Source organism: Capra hircus, chromosome 3, assembly GCF_001704415.2.
Source record: "Capra hircus breed San Clemente chromosome 3, ASM170441v1, whole genome shotgun sequence".
NCBI lineage: Eukaryota > Metazoa > Chordata > Mammalia > Artiodactyla > Bovidae > Capra > Capra hircus.
Genome location: NC_030810.1, coordinates 13,861,357 through 13,878,996, shown reverse-complemented (window position 1 = coordinate 13,878,996; position 17,640 = coordinate 13,861,357). Strand labels below are relative to the sequence as shown.

The 17,640-nt window shown below is 49.0% G+C and overlaps 1 protein-coding gene across 9 annotated transcripts in view; it reads right to left on the bottom strand.

Annotated features, from left to right (window-relative positions):
* LOC102169353 (microtubule-actin cross-linking factor 1) overlaps positions 1 to 998 on the bottom strand; it is a 340,864-nt gene extending 339,866 nt beyond the window's left edge. For 4 of the 9 annotated variants that reach the window (XM_018042111.1, XM_018042104.1, XM_013962976.2 and 1 more), the window contains exon 1: positions 728 to 998. In XM_018042111.1, coding sequence (XP_017897600.1) covers positions 728 to 947 — 220 coding nt within the window. In that variant the 5' untranslated portion in view covers positions 948 to 998. The remainder of the gene's footprint in view (positions 1 to 727) is intronic. The other 5 variants (XM_018042126.1, XM_018042139.1, XM_013962974.2 and 2 more) reach the window with 3 other exon arrangements.

Genomic DNA, 17,640 nt, shown 5'->3' with positions numbered 1-17,640 from the left:
ACTTGCCCAGATCACACAGCTGTTTGGAGGCGGGGCCACAGTCCAGCACCTCCCCTCTCTGACTCCAACATCTGGGCAGGTGACCACTGCCCTGGCAACAGTTCTGCTGCTCAGCAAAGGGGCAGCAGCCCCAGCTTTCACTCTGCAGAAAGGCTAAACAGGAACCACATTTTTAGAAGGCAATGTGAGTGGAACTGCCTTCTCCAAGGACTTTTTTCCAAGAAAATAACTCAATGAAGTGAAGTGTTTTGATTTACAAAGATGTTCACTGCAGCATTGTCCATCGTGGCCCCCCCAAAAAGAAAAATGAGTAGGATTTTAAAAATCGTGAAATATACACAGGCTTTAAAAATGGTAATATAAAGCCTGAGATGTCATGTGGAAAATCTTTTTGATGTAGGAGTGAGTAGAAAAAAATCAGATTCACAATGGTGCATGAGCCATGAAGGAAGGCAAGCAACTACATGGAAAATACAACTGCATGGGGACCAAGGCAGGGAAGAAGATGAAAAAGGAAAACGGGCCTCATGCTAGCACACTGGGATCAGGAGTGGCGGACTTTCCTCTTTCAAATTTTTCTTTAATGTCTTTTCATCATTTTTCCAGTAGTAACAACTCCAAACTGGACTCCAGCTGGCTTGTCGGAGAGCCCAGGGGAGGGCCCCTCCACCACCCCACCCCCAGCCAGGACACCCACAGCACCCAGCTCAGTCCAGGCCTCTCTTACCGGCGACTCTGACCACAGCACGCTCCGCAGGGTCCAGCACCGAGTCCTGGCTTTTCCGCTTTTTCTGCTCATGCAGAGGCAGGTTCCAGGGTAAGGTATCCCCTGGGGGACAGGGAGACAGGCTCCCTGACCGCTCACTCCTGTAAGACCGCTCACTTCGACATGACCGCTCGCTCCGGCATGACCGCTCACTGAGTGTTTCTTCATCTGAAGAAGACATGGCCCAGGCTGGGGCTGCAGCTGGAGGGCCTGCAGCCCCTGGACAAATGATCTGTAGGGGAGAGGAGTGCACGTGAACAGACCAAAGGGGCTGCAAAACGAACGCTGGGACTCGGGAGGCAGAGGTTCTAACCCTGGTTCTGCCACTGAGTTGATCTCTTTACCTCTCTGAACCTCAATTTCCTTATCTGGAAAATAGGGATAAGTATCACGGCAAAACTAATTCATGGGGCTTGGGAGAAATCACATGAAGTAATGTATGTGAAAGTGTCCATAAATATTAAAACACTGCAAAAGTTAGCTCCTACTGGGGACATCCTTAGTGGTCCACTGGTGGACTCTGCACTTCCTTGGCAGGGGGCACAGGTTCAGTCCCTGGTGGGAACTAAGGTCCTGCACGGTGTGGCCAAATAAACAAACAAAAGTTAGCTCCTATTACTAGTAAGCACTATTTCTGTTACTTGGTACTTGCGAAGGATTAAGCTTATAGGTTTCATGGATAGAAATATCTGGATTCAAGTTCTTTGTTGTTGTTCAGTTGCTAAATCGTGTCTAACTCTTTGTGACCCCCATGGACTGCAACACGCCAGGTCTCCCTGTCCCCCACTGTCTCCTGGAATCTGCCCAAGTTCATGTCCGTTGAATCACTGAGGTCATCCAACCATCTCATCCTCTGTCGCCCTCTTCTTCAGCCTTCAATCTTTCCCAGCAAGTTCTACTACATCATTTACTAGCTGTTTGACCTTGGGGAAGACACTTAATATCTTTGAGCCTTCTTGGAATCCTCATCTATACAAGGGGGATGTAAGAGCAACTACCTCACAAGGCGGTTTGCATGGACTAAATGAGATCCTGCAGGTAAAGTGCTTAAGAGTCCGGTATCCAATAAGCACTTCACAAACATCGTCTATTATTACATTCCTGTTCTACTTACCTCCCGGGAATGTTGTAAAGATAAAACGGGGCAACAGATGGGAAGTATTTTCAAAAAGCTAAAGCATGATCTCAATGTTAGGCATGATACAAAGCATGGGTTAGAAAAGGCAGAAATTCTTGATTTCTCCTGTACTGCCTCTGGCAAATATATTTTTTAGAAGTTTAGAAAGTACTAAACTTGAAGACAGACAGACCTAGGTGTAGTTTCTGATTTGGCCACTTAAAATTGGTGTGATCCGAGGCAAGTTATTTCACTTCTTTGAAACTGAGTTTCCCCATCTGCAAAATGGGGGTAATAGTTCAGCTTCTAAGTTGCTGTCTTAAGAACATAGCAAATGTAAAAAAACTGGCTGGTGCCATACATGGCACCCAAGGCATAGGATAAAATGTTCCTTTGCCTATTCTATTCCAAGGGGTTGTTGTAGAAATAACTGGCACAGCATGGGGGTGGGGGAGGTGGTACAGAAAGTCCTTTTTTCTGGTCAGTTTAGCTACAGTAGGGATCTGAGCGGAAACACAAACACTCTGAGGCCAGCTGGGCTCCACCAGCCAGACTGGGCAGGCTTCCCTCAGCCAGGTCAAGTTCACTTCCCAGAACCATCTGCTATACATGTCCCACCACCCCAGGGCCTCATCAGAGCCCCTATGGTACATGCCTTCAACCCCAAATCCAGTCCAAGCAAACAGCTCTCAGTGGGGCTTCAGGGTCCAGGGAGGGCAGGAAACCATCACCTTTCCCTTATGGGGCACCAGCACAGAAGGCTGGGCTGAGACAGGGAGGTGGCCTAAATGTCTGGGCACAGCTCCTCCTGGATTCTGGGAATCTCAGCCTGGACGCAGCAAGAGGCAGAAACACCTCCTGGGTCACTGGCAGATCCCCATCACAGGCACAGAGCGAGGAGAGATAACAAAAGAAACATCAAATGGTGCAGGAGGCTTCTAGGCAGCCTCCGGCAGGCAGAAGAGCCCTGCCAGGGCACCTCCTGTGCCAGCAGCATTTGGGCCTTCTTCCCCTGGAAGATCAAGAAGGAATCCAGCCCCCGAAAGGCAGAAAGGAAAGGACCTGGGTTCTGGCACAGCTCTGCCTTTTATGCTAGCATGTAACCCCGTTACCTTCTGGTGCCCTCCTCCCACTTCCGTTAGCCAAGTCAGGTGCATAAGTGACCGCCCCCACCTCGGGGAAATTCGGGTCGTCCTTCCATCTCCATACTCAGCCCTGGGCAGGAAAACGCCCCTCCTCTCAGACCACCTGCTTCCTCCCCGAGACGCCCATTTTACTACAAAGGCCCGCTCAACCAAGGCCTCCAGCCTGAGAACCGGTCTCTCCAGCTCTACCCGGGTCAGTCTCCAGACCCTCAGGGACACCTGTTTGACCTCGCGGCTGTCGCCCCACCCCTCGGTCACCTGAGCCGCTCCATCAATTCCCCATTCCCGGGAGCGCGCGCCCACGCCCCCAACCCACTCCAAAGGTCGCAGGCCAGGTCGGCGACTGGCACTTCACCTGCAGCTCTCGGGTGGCTGGCCTTCCCCCCTCACCCCTTCCCCACGGCGGGGGAGGGCGCGCCGAGGGCCAGAGGCGACTGGGGTGGGTCCGCGTGCCCGCCGCGCGCGGCTGACAAAGAGCGGGGCCGCGCCATGCGGACGCGCGACCGGGGACCGATCAGGCGTCCCGGCCAGCGGCCGAGATCCGGAGCCCGGCAGCCACCTTCCCCGCCCGGCCCTGCCCGGCCCTGCCCGGCCCCGCAGGTCTCTCGACCGGCCCAGGAGGGCTCAGTGTCCCATTTTTCCGAAGAACACTCCTCCCTTTGGCCCGGGCAGTGCCCGCCGAGGGAAATCCCGGCGCGCGCTCGGCGATGCCCGCCGCCCGCCGCCTGGGCTGCAGGTGCGAGGTCCGGCCGGCCGCGATGCCCGCGCCTGTCAACCAGCCTTCCCGCTGCCGCCCGCTACCCCGGATCAGGCGCGGCCGCCCCGCGCGAGCAGGCACCGCACCCCGGCCGCCGCGGCGCGCCCCGACCTGACGGGCGGGGAGCCCGCCGCCAGCCCCGCGCCCCGCGCCTTACCCTGGGAACCCGTGCGGCAGAGGACCGGCGGCGGCGGAGGCGGCAGCGAAGACGGCGGTGGCGGGGCGCGCCCCGGGCGGGAGCGCAGCGGAGGGGAGCGCCGCCGAGCCGAGGGGAGCGGCTCCCACAATGGCCGAGCTCGCGGCGCCGAGCCCCCCGCCCCCCGCGCCCTAGCGGCGGCGGCTGAAGCGGAGCCGGCGCAGCCGCCCAACTCGCTCCCCCACCCGCGGCGCCGGCGCCGCCCCCCGCCCCCCGATGCGCGCTCCCCGCCCTGCACCCCACCCGAGGCCGTTTCCGTGCGCCCCGCACGCCCTCCGCACTGACCCCGCGTCCTGTCGCTGCCCCCGGGTCCTCGCTCTGGGTCCTTCCCCCGGTGACTCCTCCCCTGCGGCCGCTCGCATCCCCGGGGCTAACTCACACCCCCACATTCCCCGCCCTCGGCTCCGGCGCCCTCTGTGTCCCGGCCCCGCGGCCGCTCGCTGACCCGGGCCTGGCTCACGCGGCCCGCCCCCTTGGAGCTCCTCATCCCTGGTCCCGGGGGCGCTCTCCCAAGCTGCGGGGCTCTCAGCCCGGCCCCGGGTCCGGAACCAGCCCGTTCCCCTGCCTGCTCCCATTTTTTGCCTGCATCCCCTAAACCCATCCATGTTTCGTCTCTACTCCTAGGGCTTCTGCTCCCCCTTCTGAGAGCGCCCTGCCGGTCCACCTACCCGCCGGGCTTCGGGCTTCGGGCTTCGGAACTGAATGTAGGAGGGACCAGGAGGAGGCCCCGTCTTCCCCTCAGGGTGAAAGGCAGAGTGGAGCCAGGCCCCAGGAAAAACTCAGACTGGTTTAGACAGCAGCAGCCGCCCCATTCAGAGCCTTGGAAGAGGCGTCATCCACGGAGAAAACATGTTTTGAGCTCCTTCTGTATGCTCTGCCTAATAATACGGTAAATAAGTGCCTTCAATGTTCTCCTAGTACAGATCCATGAGTGTGTCCAGAGAAAGAAGGGTATTTGCCTAAAGTCACTTCACTAGTAGGCTGCACAGCAACAGTTACCATTTGGGCGAGCCTCCTGGGAACCGTGCAAGGTGCCTCACCTGGGTCACACCATGGGTAATCCACACGATGCTATTCATTCACTCATTCAACAACTATGGACCCAGACACTGTGTCAAGTGCTAAGGATACAGTGCTGTGTATGGTCCCTGTCCATTGGCTCCACTGGGTTAGCAGTAAAGAGGGACAATTAGCTATAAATCATGGCATCCCTTGAGGCAGTGTCAAGATCAATACTTCAATTTCTGGAGGTGGTAACAGATTAGATGATTTATTCAGTCATCTGGGAAGATTGTAGTCAATCCAAGACTGGAATCCAGTGTCTTCTTCACACCCCACCTCCTGCCTTTATATTTCACCATGACTGTTGGGGAAATGTGGGTGGGATCAGCTTACAGAGGATCTTGACCTTCAAACTGAGGAATTTGGTCTAAATTAGATGGCTATGAGCTGCCCAAGAAGGTGGAAAGCAGAACAATGAAAGAAACCAAAGATGGATTCAAGGTAGGTGTGGGGGGTGAGAAATGGAGTAGTTCCTGCCATATCAATAAACAAGGATGCCACAGTCATCATCAATTCTAGTCCTCCAGGGCAACCAGGAAGGAGAACAAAACCTCTGATGGGCAGTCATCCGCTGCAGCTACTCCTTAGGGTGAGCACTGAGGAAAAATACAGGATTGCTGGCCCCAGATAGCTGAGATGCATATGAAAGAAATGATTTCAGTCAGCCCAGACTCTTGCATCTTCCCATACATAGAAAAGCACTAAATTCCTTAACTTGAGATGTCTGGTTTTCTTTAATTCCTGAAAGTACTCTTGATGGTCAGACTACCTGCCCTTTGTTACAAAAGTCTGTATCCCTTGACGCCCCCACACCAACCTCAACCCCTCCTCTTCAAAGAAGTTCTCTCAGGGTTACTTGAGATGCTACCTCGGGGCTTGAAGTCCTAAAAATTCCCACCAAATAAAATATAACTCTCAACTGTTAGGTTGTGACTATTTTTTACATTGACAGTAGTTATGCTGGGAGACTACTGCAATGGTCCCAGCAAGAAGTAATGAAGCTCTCATCCTGAAAAGGGACAGTGGGGATGGGAAGGGATGTTTTCCACTCACTGAAACCTTTTAGGTTCTTGTTTGCCTTCCCCCATTAAGAATGGAAAGAAACTGTCATTTGCTAAAGTTTATTTAGGACTAGACAATGCTCTGAGTATTCTGTGTATATTATCTCATTAACTCCTCCCCATAACCTTGTACAGTAAGTATCCTTATTATCCTTATTTTACAAATAAGGAAACAGAGACTTTCAGAGCTTGTGTAACTTACTAAAGCCCACAAAGCAAACTAGTGTTGAGGCTTGGGTTAGAGCCAGGCCTACCTCCAAACCTCATGCTCTAACCACCAGTCTCCACTGTCTGCTGCTGTTGTCAGTCACTCAGTCATGTCCAACTCGTTTACGACCCCATGGACTGTAGTCTACCAGGTTCCTCTGTCCATGGGATTTCCTAGGCAAGAACACTGGAGTAATTTGTCATTTCCTTCTCCCCTCCACTGTCTGAAGCCAAGGCAAAGAACCCAAGTGCTTTGATTCAGTCAAGTGTTCTTTTCCTTGAGCTACATATAACGCTAAGACTTGCAGAGAAAGGTCAGGAGTCCATAGTTGTAAACTAACCAGTACCTGGACTAATAGTGCCAGTCCCCATGTAGGATGTCTCTCCACAGAAGCCTGTAGAGGCCTCAGACTGGGAGAATTCTCCAGCCTGATTCCAAGTTCCTTTATGCCTGAGACACATAGCTGAAGAGGTGATAAAGGAATCGTTCTCAGCTTAGAAATGAATGCAGCAGTCCTTCCCTGGTGAGGGCAGAACACGGGTGCCAAGGGGGAAGACCAGCTGAACGCATAACCAGAGTGTGGGGAGCCTGGGGATGAAGCTGAGTCACCTCAGGGGCAGGATCTGCCTTGCAAGGCCAGCTGAGGGGAACCCTTGGGGGAGGGCTGTCGAGTCCCCAGGATGCCTGCAGTCCCTGCCTCTCTAACCGAGAACATGGACAGGTTTTGCTCCTCTCCAGTCTCAGTGTCCTTCCCAAACCTGACCACCAGTCTTGTCCTGAATTATTCATGCCATGGGCTATGAGAAGGTGGAGCTTCCAGAAGCTTCTGGACTTAGGACATTCGGTTGTGTCTCCCTGAGGCTCTAGTTCCAGCAGAGCTACCCTGCCTGGGGTTGAGCTGCTGGTGCCATGTGTCAAGCTCTTTGCAGCTGGCAGCTGGCCAGTAACCTTGGGCTACTGGGCTTCGATTCATTTTAGCAACTTTTTATTGAGGAATACTACCTGCTGGAGACAGTTTTGAGTGCTGTTGGGAATACAGATGTGAATCCGATCAGGTCTTTGTCCTTGAGGAGTCACAGGGTGATAGAGAGGACAGGCGCTTAAAAATGATTCCCTTCTGGACTTTGCCAGTGGTCCAATGACTGAGACTACACACTTCCATTCCACTGCTGGGGATTCAGGTTTGATCTCTGACTGGGGAAGTTCCACATACTGAGCAGGATGCCCCCCCCAAAATTATTCCCTTCTATCAAAATTTTCTCTGAGCCTGATAAGTATTCTCCTTTACTGCCCTTTATTTCACTAACTAAAGGTCTCTGCTAATTTCCTCCAGAAATTAGTGACCTTGGAACTAGGGGACCTTACACCCCATACACTTGGGCAGGGTTCTTTCCTTGGAGGGGTGACAAAACAACTTTTTATCCTGTTTGGAGTCCTGAACTAGGTTCCCAGATTACTACTTGGGCCACCAGCTTTCCAGACACATCGAAAGAATGACATGTACTCTAACCTATCCATTCAGCAAACCCTCATTAAACATTGACTCAGCCTCAAGCACTAAGATTTGTGTTGATTAATTTTTAAAATGAACCAGACAAGCATGGCCCCTGTCCTTGTGTTGCTCACAGTCTAGGTGGGAGATAGACAAGCAAAAGGGAAGTTATACCTCCACTGATTCATGCTGCGATGGGGAAAGTACAGATATACCCTGGAAGGGAAAACAGAGAAGGAACACTTTGTAGAAGCTCAAGGCCAGGTATTCTTACCAAGCGTTTCACCTTTGTTCTTCTAGGTCTTCATGCCAATGGAAATTTCACTGGAAAGTTTCAGGGAAAAGCTTGCTCTTCAATGTTGACTTTTCCTTCCACTGTTGCCCTCTCTCCCCACCTGCTCCTCTGGACTCTCTGGAATCAGACAGGTGCCTGACTGAAGGTGAAGATGAAACATGAGCATGTGTAGAGGCTGGAGCCCTGTAAAGTCAAGTATCCAAACGGAGGAAATAGCCCAGAATCCCCAAACTGGGAGGGACCTTAGAGATTTCTAAGCTCTGCGTAGAATGTTTCCCCTCTGATCTTTCTCTGATTCCCCCAGCCATACACGGGTGACTTCCAGATGCACGTACCATCTGCAGCTTAGTTCTCATCTCTTTCCTCCTGGCTCCAGACTCACATCCAGTTGCTACCTTGACATCCCCACCCCTCCCTGAGGCACCTCAAACTCAAAATGCCCCATGTGGAAATTTGATATCTGCCCTGACCACCCTCAAAACTGTTCCTCTCCCATCTTGGCCATCTCAAAAAACAGCTCCACTACCTGCCATTTAGTCAAGTCAAAGGTCTAGTAGTTACTCTTGATTTTTCTTTCTCTTATCCCCCTTATACCTGTTAGAAAGGTCTGACAAGCTACCTCCAACAATGTATTCTGAATTCAATCATTTCTTCCACTTTTCTCTTACTCAGTTCAGTTTAGTCGCTCAGTCATGTCCGACTCTTTGTGACCCTATGAATCGCAGCACGCCAGGCCTCCCTGTCCATCACCAACTCCTGGAGTTCACTCAGACTCACGTCTATCGAGTCGGTGATACCATCCAGCCATCTCATCATCTGTCGTCCCCTTCTCCTCCTGCCCCCAATCCCTTCCAGCATCAGAGTCTTTGCCAAAGAGACAACTCTTCACATAAGGTGGCCAAAGTATTGGAGTTTCAGGTTTAGCATCATTCCTTCCAAAGAAATCCCAGGGTTGATCTCCTTCAGAATGGACTGGTTGGATCTCCTTGCAGTCCAAGGGACTCTCAAGAGTCTTCTCCAACACCACAGTTCAAAAGCATCAATTTTTCGGTGCTCAGCCTTCTTCACAGTCCAACTCTCACATCCATACATGACTACTGGAAAAACCATAGCCTTGACTAGACGGACCTTAGTCGGCAAAGTAATGTCTCTGCTTTTGAATATGCTATCTAGGTTGGTCATAACTTTTCTTCCAATTTTTTAATGCCTTAATCCATCGCTCACCTGGACAACTGGGCTTACCTTCCAAATCACCTCCATTTCCACTCTTACTCCCACCCCCATTTCAATCCAAGAAGCAGCCAAAGTGAATCTTTTAAAATATAAATCATGTCATGGGCAGTTCCAATTTGCACTTAGAATAAAATGGTCCATAACACTTTATACAGTCTAGTCCTTGCTTAGACCTAATCTCTAGATTCCTTGGTCACTGGACTCCAACAAATCAGATCATCTTCCTCTTCCTTTAATAGACGAATCTCGTCCTCATTTGGGGCTTTGCAGAACTGTTCTGGTTGCCTACAACTACCCCCTGCCTAAATGCTTTGCATAACTGGTGTCTTTTTCATTATCCAAGACTCATTTTACGAATCACCTTCACAAAGAGGCCTTTCTTGACCACCTGACTAATGTAGCCCTCTCATTTAAACCTTATTTTATTTCCTTCATAACATTTGTCACTTTTCCACCATCTTGCTCGTGTGTTTACTTGTTGATTTTCTGTCTCCTTCTCCAGGATGCTTCATGAGTGGGGGGACCATGTCTGTGCTCTTCACTGCTGTATCCCTACAGTGCAGGCCACACAGTAAGCTTTCAACAGATACTTGTCAAAAGAACAAAAGAATAATCAAATGAATCAATGAAGTGAGGACAGCAGAGGAAGAGACTTAGCATCAGAGAGATTCAGTGAGTACAAAGACCTGAACTTGAGACGATAAGGCACTCAGAAAATTGAAGAAGTTCAGAGTAATTGACATGAAGAGTGCTAGGGGATAAGTTGTCCAAAATGAAGCTGGAGAAGTGCTTGGGAGAGATCATGTGAATGCTGGGCTTTCTCATTTGTTCATCTTATAGCTAAAAGTCTGTGCCGTTTCACCAACCTTTCCCTATTTCCCCTATCCTCTAGTCCCTGCAATCACTTTTCTACTCTTTCTTTCTATGAGTTTGACTTCTTTCTCTTCTATTTTAGATTCTACACATAGTGCTGCTGTACACGATTTGTCTTTGTCTGGTTTATTTCACTCAGTAAAATGCCCTCAGGGTCCATCCCTGTTGTCATAAATGGCAGGATTCCTTATTTTTCATGGGTGAGTAATATTCCCACATATATATATGATATATATCACATATAGCAATAGATGAATGGATAAAGACGATGTGATATTACACATTGTCTTTATCCATTCGTCTATTGATGGACACTCAGATGGTTTCCATATTTTGGCTATTGTAAATAATGCTGCAATGAACACAGGAGTGAAGATATCTCTTTTATTGTCTATTTTCATTTCCTTTGCATGTATACCTAGAAGTGAGACTACTGTATCATATGATAGTTCTATTTTTAATTTATTTACTACACCAGGTCTTAGTTGTAGCACACAGTATCTTTGATCTTCCTTGCAACATGCAGGATCTTTTTTTTCAGTTGTGGCCTGTGAAATCTAGTTCCCTGACCAGGGATCAAACTCAGGCCTCCTGCACTGGGAGTGCAGAGTTTTAACCACTAGGCCACCAGGGGAGTCCCCCATTCTAACATTTTAAACAGGGGAGGACTTTGTCCTGTATGCATTCTAGAAAAAAAAAATCACTATAGCTACTGTAGGAGAACAGACTACAAGGAGGCTAAGTTGAGTGTGAGAAAGCCACCAATAGGTGCCAGTTAGAAGCCATTTAAACATGTCCTGGCAAGACAAGCTCTTGGACAAGAGTGATAGTGGTGAAAATGGGGAGAAGTGCATGGAATCAAAGGCATATAGAATGGCACCAGTGGGACTTACGGATGAACTAGGTTTAGAGGGTGAGGGAGAAGAGATGCCAAGGTGACTTCCAGATTTCTGTCTCAGGCAGATTAACAGTGTCCTTCTCTAAGGTTACATAGAAAGAAGAGCAGGTTTGGGAGGAAGATGCTGTGTTCATTTTTAGACAAACGTTCCCTTTGAAGTATCCTTGGCCTACATAGTAGAGATGGAGTAGTATGATGGAATAGCCCTCATAGTCAACAAAAGAGTCCGAAATGCAGAACTTGGATGCAGTCTCAAAAATGACAGAATGATCTCTGTTTGTTTCCAAGGCAAACCATTCAATATCACAGTAATCCAAGTCTGTGCCCCAACCGGTAATGCTGAAGAAGCTGAAGTTGAACGGTTCTACAAAGACCTACAAGAACTTCTAGAACTAACACCCCAAAAAGATGTCCTTTTCATTATAGGGGACTGGAATGCAAAAGTAGGAAGCAAGAAACACCTTAAGTAACAGGCAAATGTGGCCTTGGAGTACAGAATGAGGCAGGGCAAAGGCTAATAGAGTTTTGCCAAGAGAACGCACTGGTCATAGCAAACATCCTCTTCCAACAACACAAGAGAAGACTCTACACATGGACATCACCAAATGGTCAATACCAAAATCAGATTGATTATATTCTTTCAGCCAAAGATGGAGAAGCTCTATACAGTCAGCAAAAATAAGACCGGGAGCTGACTGTGGCTCAGATCATGAACTCCTTATTGCCAAATTCAGACTTAAACTGAAGAAAGTAGGGAAAACCACTAGACCATTGAGGTGTGACCTAAATCAAATCCCTTACAATTATACAGTGGAAGTGACAAATAAATTCAAGGGATTAGATCTAATAGACAGAGTACATGAAGAACTATGGATGGAGGTTCGTGGCATTGTGCAAGAGGCATGGATCTAGACCATCCTCAAGAAAAAGAAATGCAAAAAGGCAAAATGTTTGTCTGAGGAGGGCTTACAAATAGAAAAGAAGAGAAGTGAAAGGCAAAGGAGTAAAGGAAAGATATACCCATTTAATGTAGAGTTCCAAAGAATAGCAAGGAGAGATAAGAAAGCCTTCCTCAGCGATCAAGGCAAAGAAATAGAGGAAAACAATAGAATGGGAAACACTAGAGATCTCTTCAAGAGATTTAGAGATACCAGGGAAACATTTCATCCAAAGATGGGCTCAATTAAGGACAGAAATGGTATGGACCTAACAGAAGCAGAAGATATTAAGAGGTGGCAAGTATACACAGAAGAAGTATACAAAAAAGATCTTCACAACCCAGATAATCATGATGGTGTGATCACTTACCTAGAGCCAGACATCTCGGAATGTTAAATCAAGTGGGCCTTAGGAAGCATCACTATGAACAAAGCTAGTGGAGGTGATGGAATCCCAGTTGAGCTATTTCAAATCCTGAAAGATGATACTGTGAAAGTGCTACACTCAATATGCCAGCAAATTTGGAAAACTCAGCAGTGGCCACAGGACTGGAAAAGGTCAGTTTTCATTCCAATCACAAAGAAAGGCAATGCCAAAGAATATTCAAACTATCACAAAATTGCACTCTTCTCACATGCTAGTAAAGTAATGCTCAAAATTCTCCAAGCCAGGCTTCAACAGTACGTGAACCGTGAACTTCCAGATGTTCAAGCTGGATTTAGAAAAGGCAGAGGGACCAGAGATCAAATTTCCAACATCTGCTGGATCATCAAAAAAGGAAGAGTGTTCCAGAAAAACATCTATTTCTGCTTTATTGACTATGCCAAAGTCTTTGGCTGTATGGATCACAACAAACTGTGGAAAATTCTGAAAGAGATGGGAATACCAGACCACCTAGCTGTCCTCTTGAGAAATCTGTATGCAGGTCAGGAAGCAACAGTTAGAAGTGGACATGGAACAACAGACTAGGTTCCAAATAGGAAAAGGAGTATCTCAAGGCTGTATATTGTCACCCTGCTGATTTAACATACATGCAGAGTACATCATGAGAAACACTAGGCTGGATGAAGCACAAGGTGGAATCAAGATTGCTGGGAGAAATATCAATAATCTCAGATATGCAGATGACACCACCTTTATGGCAGAAAGCAAAAAAGAACTAAAGAATCTCTTGATGAAAGTGAAAGAGGAGAGTGAAAAAGTTGGCTTAAAACTCAATATTTAGAAAACTAGGATCATGGCATCCAGTCCCATCACTTCATGGGAAATAGATGGGGAAACAGTGGAAACAGTGTCGGGCTTTATTGTTTTGGGCTCCAAAATCACTGCAGATGGTGACTGCAGCCATGAAATTAAAAGATGTTGTTCCTTGGAAGCAAAGTTATGACCAACCTAGACAGCATATTAAAAAGCAGAGACGTTAATTTGCCAACAAAAGCCCATCGAGTCAGAGCTATGGTTTCTCCAGTAGTCATATATGGATGTGAGAGTTGGACTATAAAGAAAGCTGAGCACTGAAGAATTGATGCTTTTGAACTGTGGTGTTGGAGAAGACTCTTGAGAGTCCCTTCCACTGCAAGGAGATCCAACCAGTGAATCCTAGAGGAAATCAGTCCTGAATATGCATTGGAAGGACTGATGCTGAAGCTGAAGCTCCAATACTTTGGCCATATGATGCGAAGAACTGACTCATTTGAAAAGACCCAGATCTTGGGAAAGATTGAAGGCAGGAGGAGAAGGGGACACAGAGGATGAGATGGTTGGATGGCGTCACCAACTCAATGGACATGAGTTTGGGTGAACTCCAGGAGTTGGTGAGGGACATGAGGCCTGGCATGCTGCAGTCCATGGGGTTGCAAAAAGTTGGGCAACACTGAGCGACTGAACTAACTGACTGGCTACACAGTAGGGATCCCCAGGCCTGGAGTTCAGAAGAAAGGCCAGGGCTGGAGCTAGATTCCCTATCTGTCTGCATAAGGATGGAAGCTGAATCCATGTTGTACTCATCCAGGGCAAGTGTTAAGAGTGAGGAGAGAAGACTGAGGACAGAGCCCTGAGCTGGACCAACAATTAAGGGTTAGGTGGAAGAGAAGAACCCAGAGAGGCAGGAGAAAAGCTAGGGGAATCAAGGAACAATGGAGAGGCCGTGTTCTGTAAGAAGGGAGTGACTGAAAAGTTGAATCTGAAGGGATTTCTTTGGTGATCCAGTGGCTAAGACCCCAAGCTCACAATGCAGGGGACCCAGGATCAATCCCTGGTCAGGGAACTAGATCTCATATGCTGCAATTATTAATATCATTTCAGAATGCAATGCATATAAAAAGCATCCATTAGATATTAAAATTCTTTTTGTGAACTGATTTCTCAAAATCCCATGTGCATTTTACACTTGTGGCCCATCTCAATTTGGAAGAGCCGCATTTCAGGTACTCGGGAGCCACCAGGGGCGAGTAGATTCTGCATTGTGCAGTGAAGAAGAATGTCTCAGGCAGAGCAAACAGCAAGTGCAAAAGTGCCAGGCAGGAGTAGCAAGAAGAAGTTTTGTGTGTTAGAGGAGAGCCAGGAGGCTCAGAAGGGAGCGAGGGGTGGCGGGATGGACGATGAAGCTGGCTGGAGAGAAGGGCAGGGGCCCTGGGAGGCCCAGTTCAGAGCAGCGTGAGCCTCATTCCGAGTGTGGCGGGAAACCGCTAAGGGGCACTGAGCGCCATTGCGCCACGAAGTGCGGGGCAGGCGTTCCCTGCCAGTGTACTCTTCCAGCGACGGGGGAGGCAGGGGGCAGCCCTCTATACCTCTTCTGCTGCACAGGCAAACCAGCTCCCTCTCCAGTCTCTCATCGCAGACCAGAGCCCCAGACACATCGAAGCCTGCAATAGAGTGCACAGCAAGCCTTCTCTTGTTCTTGGGGTTGGATAGGAGTAGGCGCAGCAAACTCTTGCGGGGAGAAGCCAGGCGGAGTGAGCTGAGGAGTAGTGGGAAGTTGATGGAGGGTATGGCAGTGAAGGGATGCAGGAATGGGAGGGTAGTGACAGAGGGGATATATGGGAGTGGGGGTTTGTTTGATTATATGTTTTTTAAGCAGAGAAAGATTTGGGCATGTTCAACTGTTATTATAATTTTTTTTTTTTTGGCTGCACTGGGTCTTCTTTCTGGCACTCAGGTTTAGTTGCCCCACGGATGTGGGATTTAGTTCCCTGACCAGGGATGGAAAGCGTACCCCCTGCATTGCACAGTGGTTTCTAAACCACTGGACCACCGAGGAAGTCTCCTTGCTCAACTATTGATCGGAAAGAAGTAATAAAAAGGAAGAAATCGGAAAGAATGCCATCCATGCGAGTTTCCTAAAGAGGCGGCCAGGGACAGAGGACTGGAGGAAGGGCAAGCAGGGATGTGGGCAGGGGACTTGCGGGCAGGCGTGGATGCCTGTCCCATTCCCCCGTTGCCCCGTCCCTTCGCCATCTGGGTTCCTGGGACCTGCGTGCTGTCTCAGCCCTGCTGCCCGCTCTTCTTTGCTAGTTGCTCTCAGACCCCCCACCCCACATACACACCAGACCAGAGACGATGCTGGCAGGGGCGGCTGCCCACCATCTGCCACTTCTCCGTCCGTTTTGAGCGGATGTGCTCCGGCTAGGGACGGCTGCTTAGAGCCTGCTTCTCCTTGACACTCTTCTGTTTTCTTGTCCCAGTTCCTGGATGCTGACTCACTCTCTCTCCCAAGCCCTCTGTACAAGGCTCCTGGTTCTGACATACAAAGCTCAAACATTTACCATGTGTTAAACACTTACTGTTCAAATAGGGTGACTTAGGCTATGCAAATACCAGTATATTCAATCCTTACAGCCCTGCTGCTGCTGCTGCTGCTAAGTCACTTCAGTCGTGTCCGACTCTGTGACCCCATAGACGGCAGCCCACTAGGCTCCCCTATCCCTGGGATTCTCCAGGCAAGAACACTGGAGTGGGTTGCCATTTCCTTCTCCAATGCATGAAAGTGAAAAGTGAAAGGGAAGTCACTCAGTCGTGTCCAACTCTTTGCGACCCCGTGGACTGCAGCCTACCAGGCTCGTCCATCCATGGGATTTTCCAGGCAAGAGTACTGGAGTGGGTTGCCATTGCCTTGTCCATCTTACAGCCCTACAAGATAGGTATTGTCATCGTCCCATTTTTACAGACGTGGAAATTAGGGCTCGAGGATAAATGGCTTGTGCCAGGTCTCGTAGCTTGTAAGCACCATGTGGAAGATATGCCCCAAGTCATAAGGTCCCAAAACTGACTACCTTCTATGATGCCACACTGTCTTTTAAGTGTCAGGAATAAAGACAGTTGCTTTGCAGATCTTTTCTCATGTGGGTGACGGGCTGTGGACATAAGCAGAGGAAAATGGAGCTCAGCCACGGGATCTGGTTCCAAGGGAGACTGTAAGTTCTATGAAGGCAGTCTGTGCCTGTTTGGTCACTGCTACACCCTCCCTGTCCAGAATGCCATGTGGCAATTATAGTGCTCAATATTGATCGAATGAATGGATGTATAAACTCTAGCCTCTGAAAGGGCTGGTCAAAGCCCAACCAGAGGGAAGGCCCTGAAGTGAAGTCAGACAAGAGGGACTCCCCTGATGGCAGAGTCACTAAGACTTCTCAATCTCAATGCAGAGCTTTCATGGTCAGAGAACTAGATCCCACATGCTGCAACTAAGACTTCTATGCCGAAACGAAGATGGAAGATCCTGCGTGCCACAACTAAGATCCATCACTGATGTGGGCCTGATCACTGGATTGGGACGATACCCTGAGAAGGAAATGGCAACCCACTCCAGTATTCTTGCCTGGGAAATCCCATTGACAAGCTACAGTCCATGGTGTGGCAAAGAATCAGACACGATTGAGCACATAGTAACTATGAAAGTGAAAGTCACTCAGTCATGTCCGACTCTTCACGATCCCATGGACTATACAGCCCACGGAAATCTCCAGCCAGAATACTGGAGTGGGTAGCCTTTCCCTTCTCCAGGGGATCTTCCCAACCCAGGGGTCAAACCCAGGACTCCTGCATTGCAGGCGGATTCTTTACGCGCTCAGCCACAAGGGAAGCCCACATGGTAACCATACATAGGCATATATATATATATAGTTGTTTAGTTGCTAAGTATATATATACTTAGCTATATATATCAGTTCAGTTCAGTTCAGTCACTCAGTCGTGTCTGACTCTTTGCGACCCCATGAATCGCAGCACGCCAGGCCTCCCTGTCCATCACCAACTCCCAGAGTTCACTTAGACTCATGTCCATCGAGTCCGTGATGCCATCCAGCCATCTCATCCTTTATTGTCCCCTTCTCCTCCTGCCCTCAATCCCTCCCAGCATCTAAGTCTTTGCCAATGAGTCAACTTTTCACATGAGGTGGCCAAAGTACAGGAGCTTCAGCTTTAGCATCATTCCTTCCAAAGAACACCCAGGGCTGATCTCCTTCAGAATGGACTGGTTGGATCTCCTTGCAGTCCAAGGGACTTTCAAGAGTCTTCTCCAACACCACAGTTAAAAAGCATCCATTCTTTGGCGCTCAGCCTTCTTCACAGTCCAAACTCACATCCATACATGACCATGGG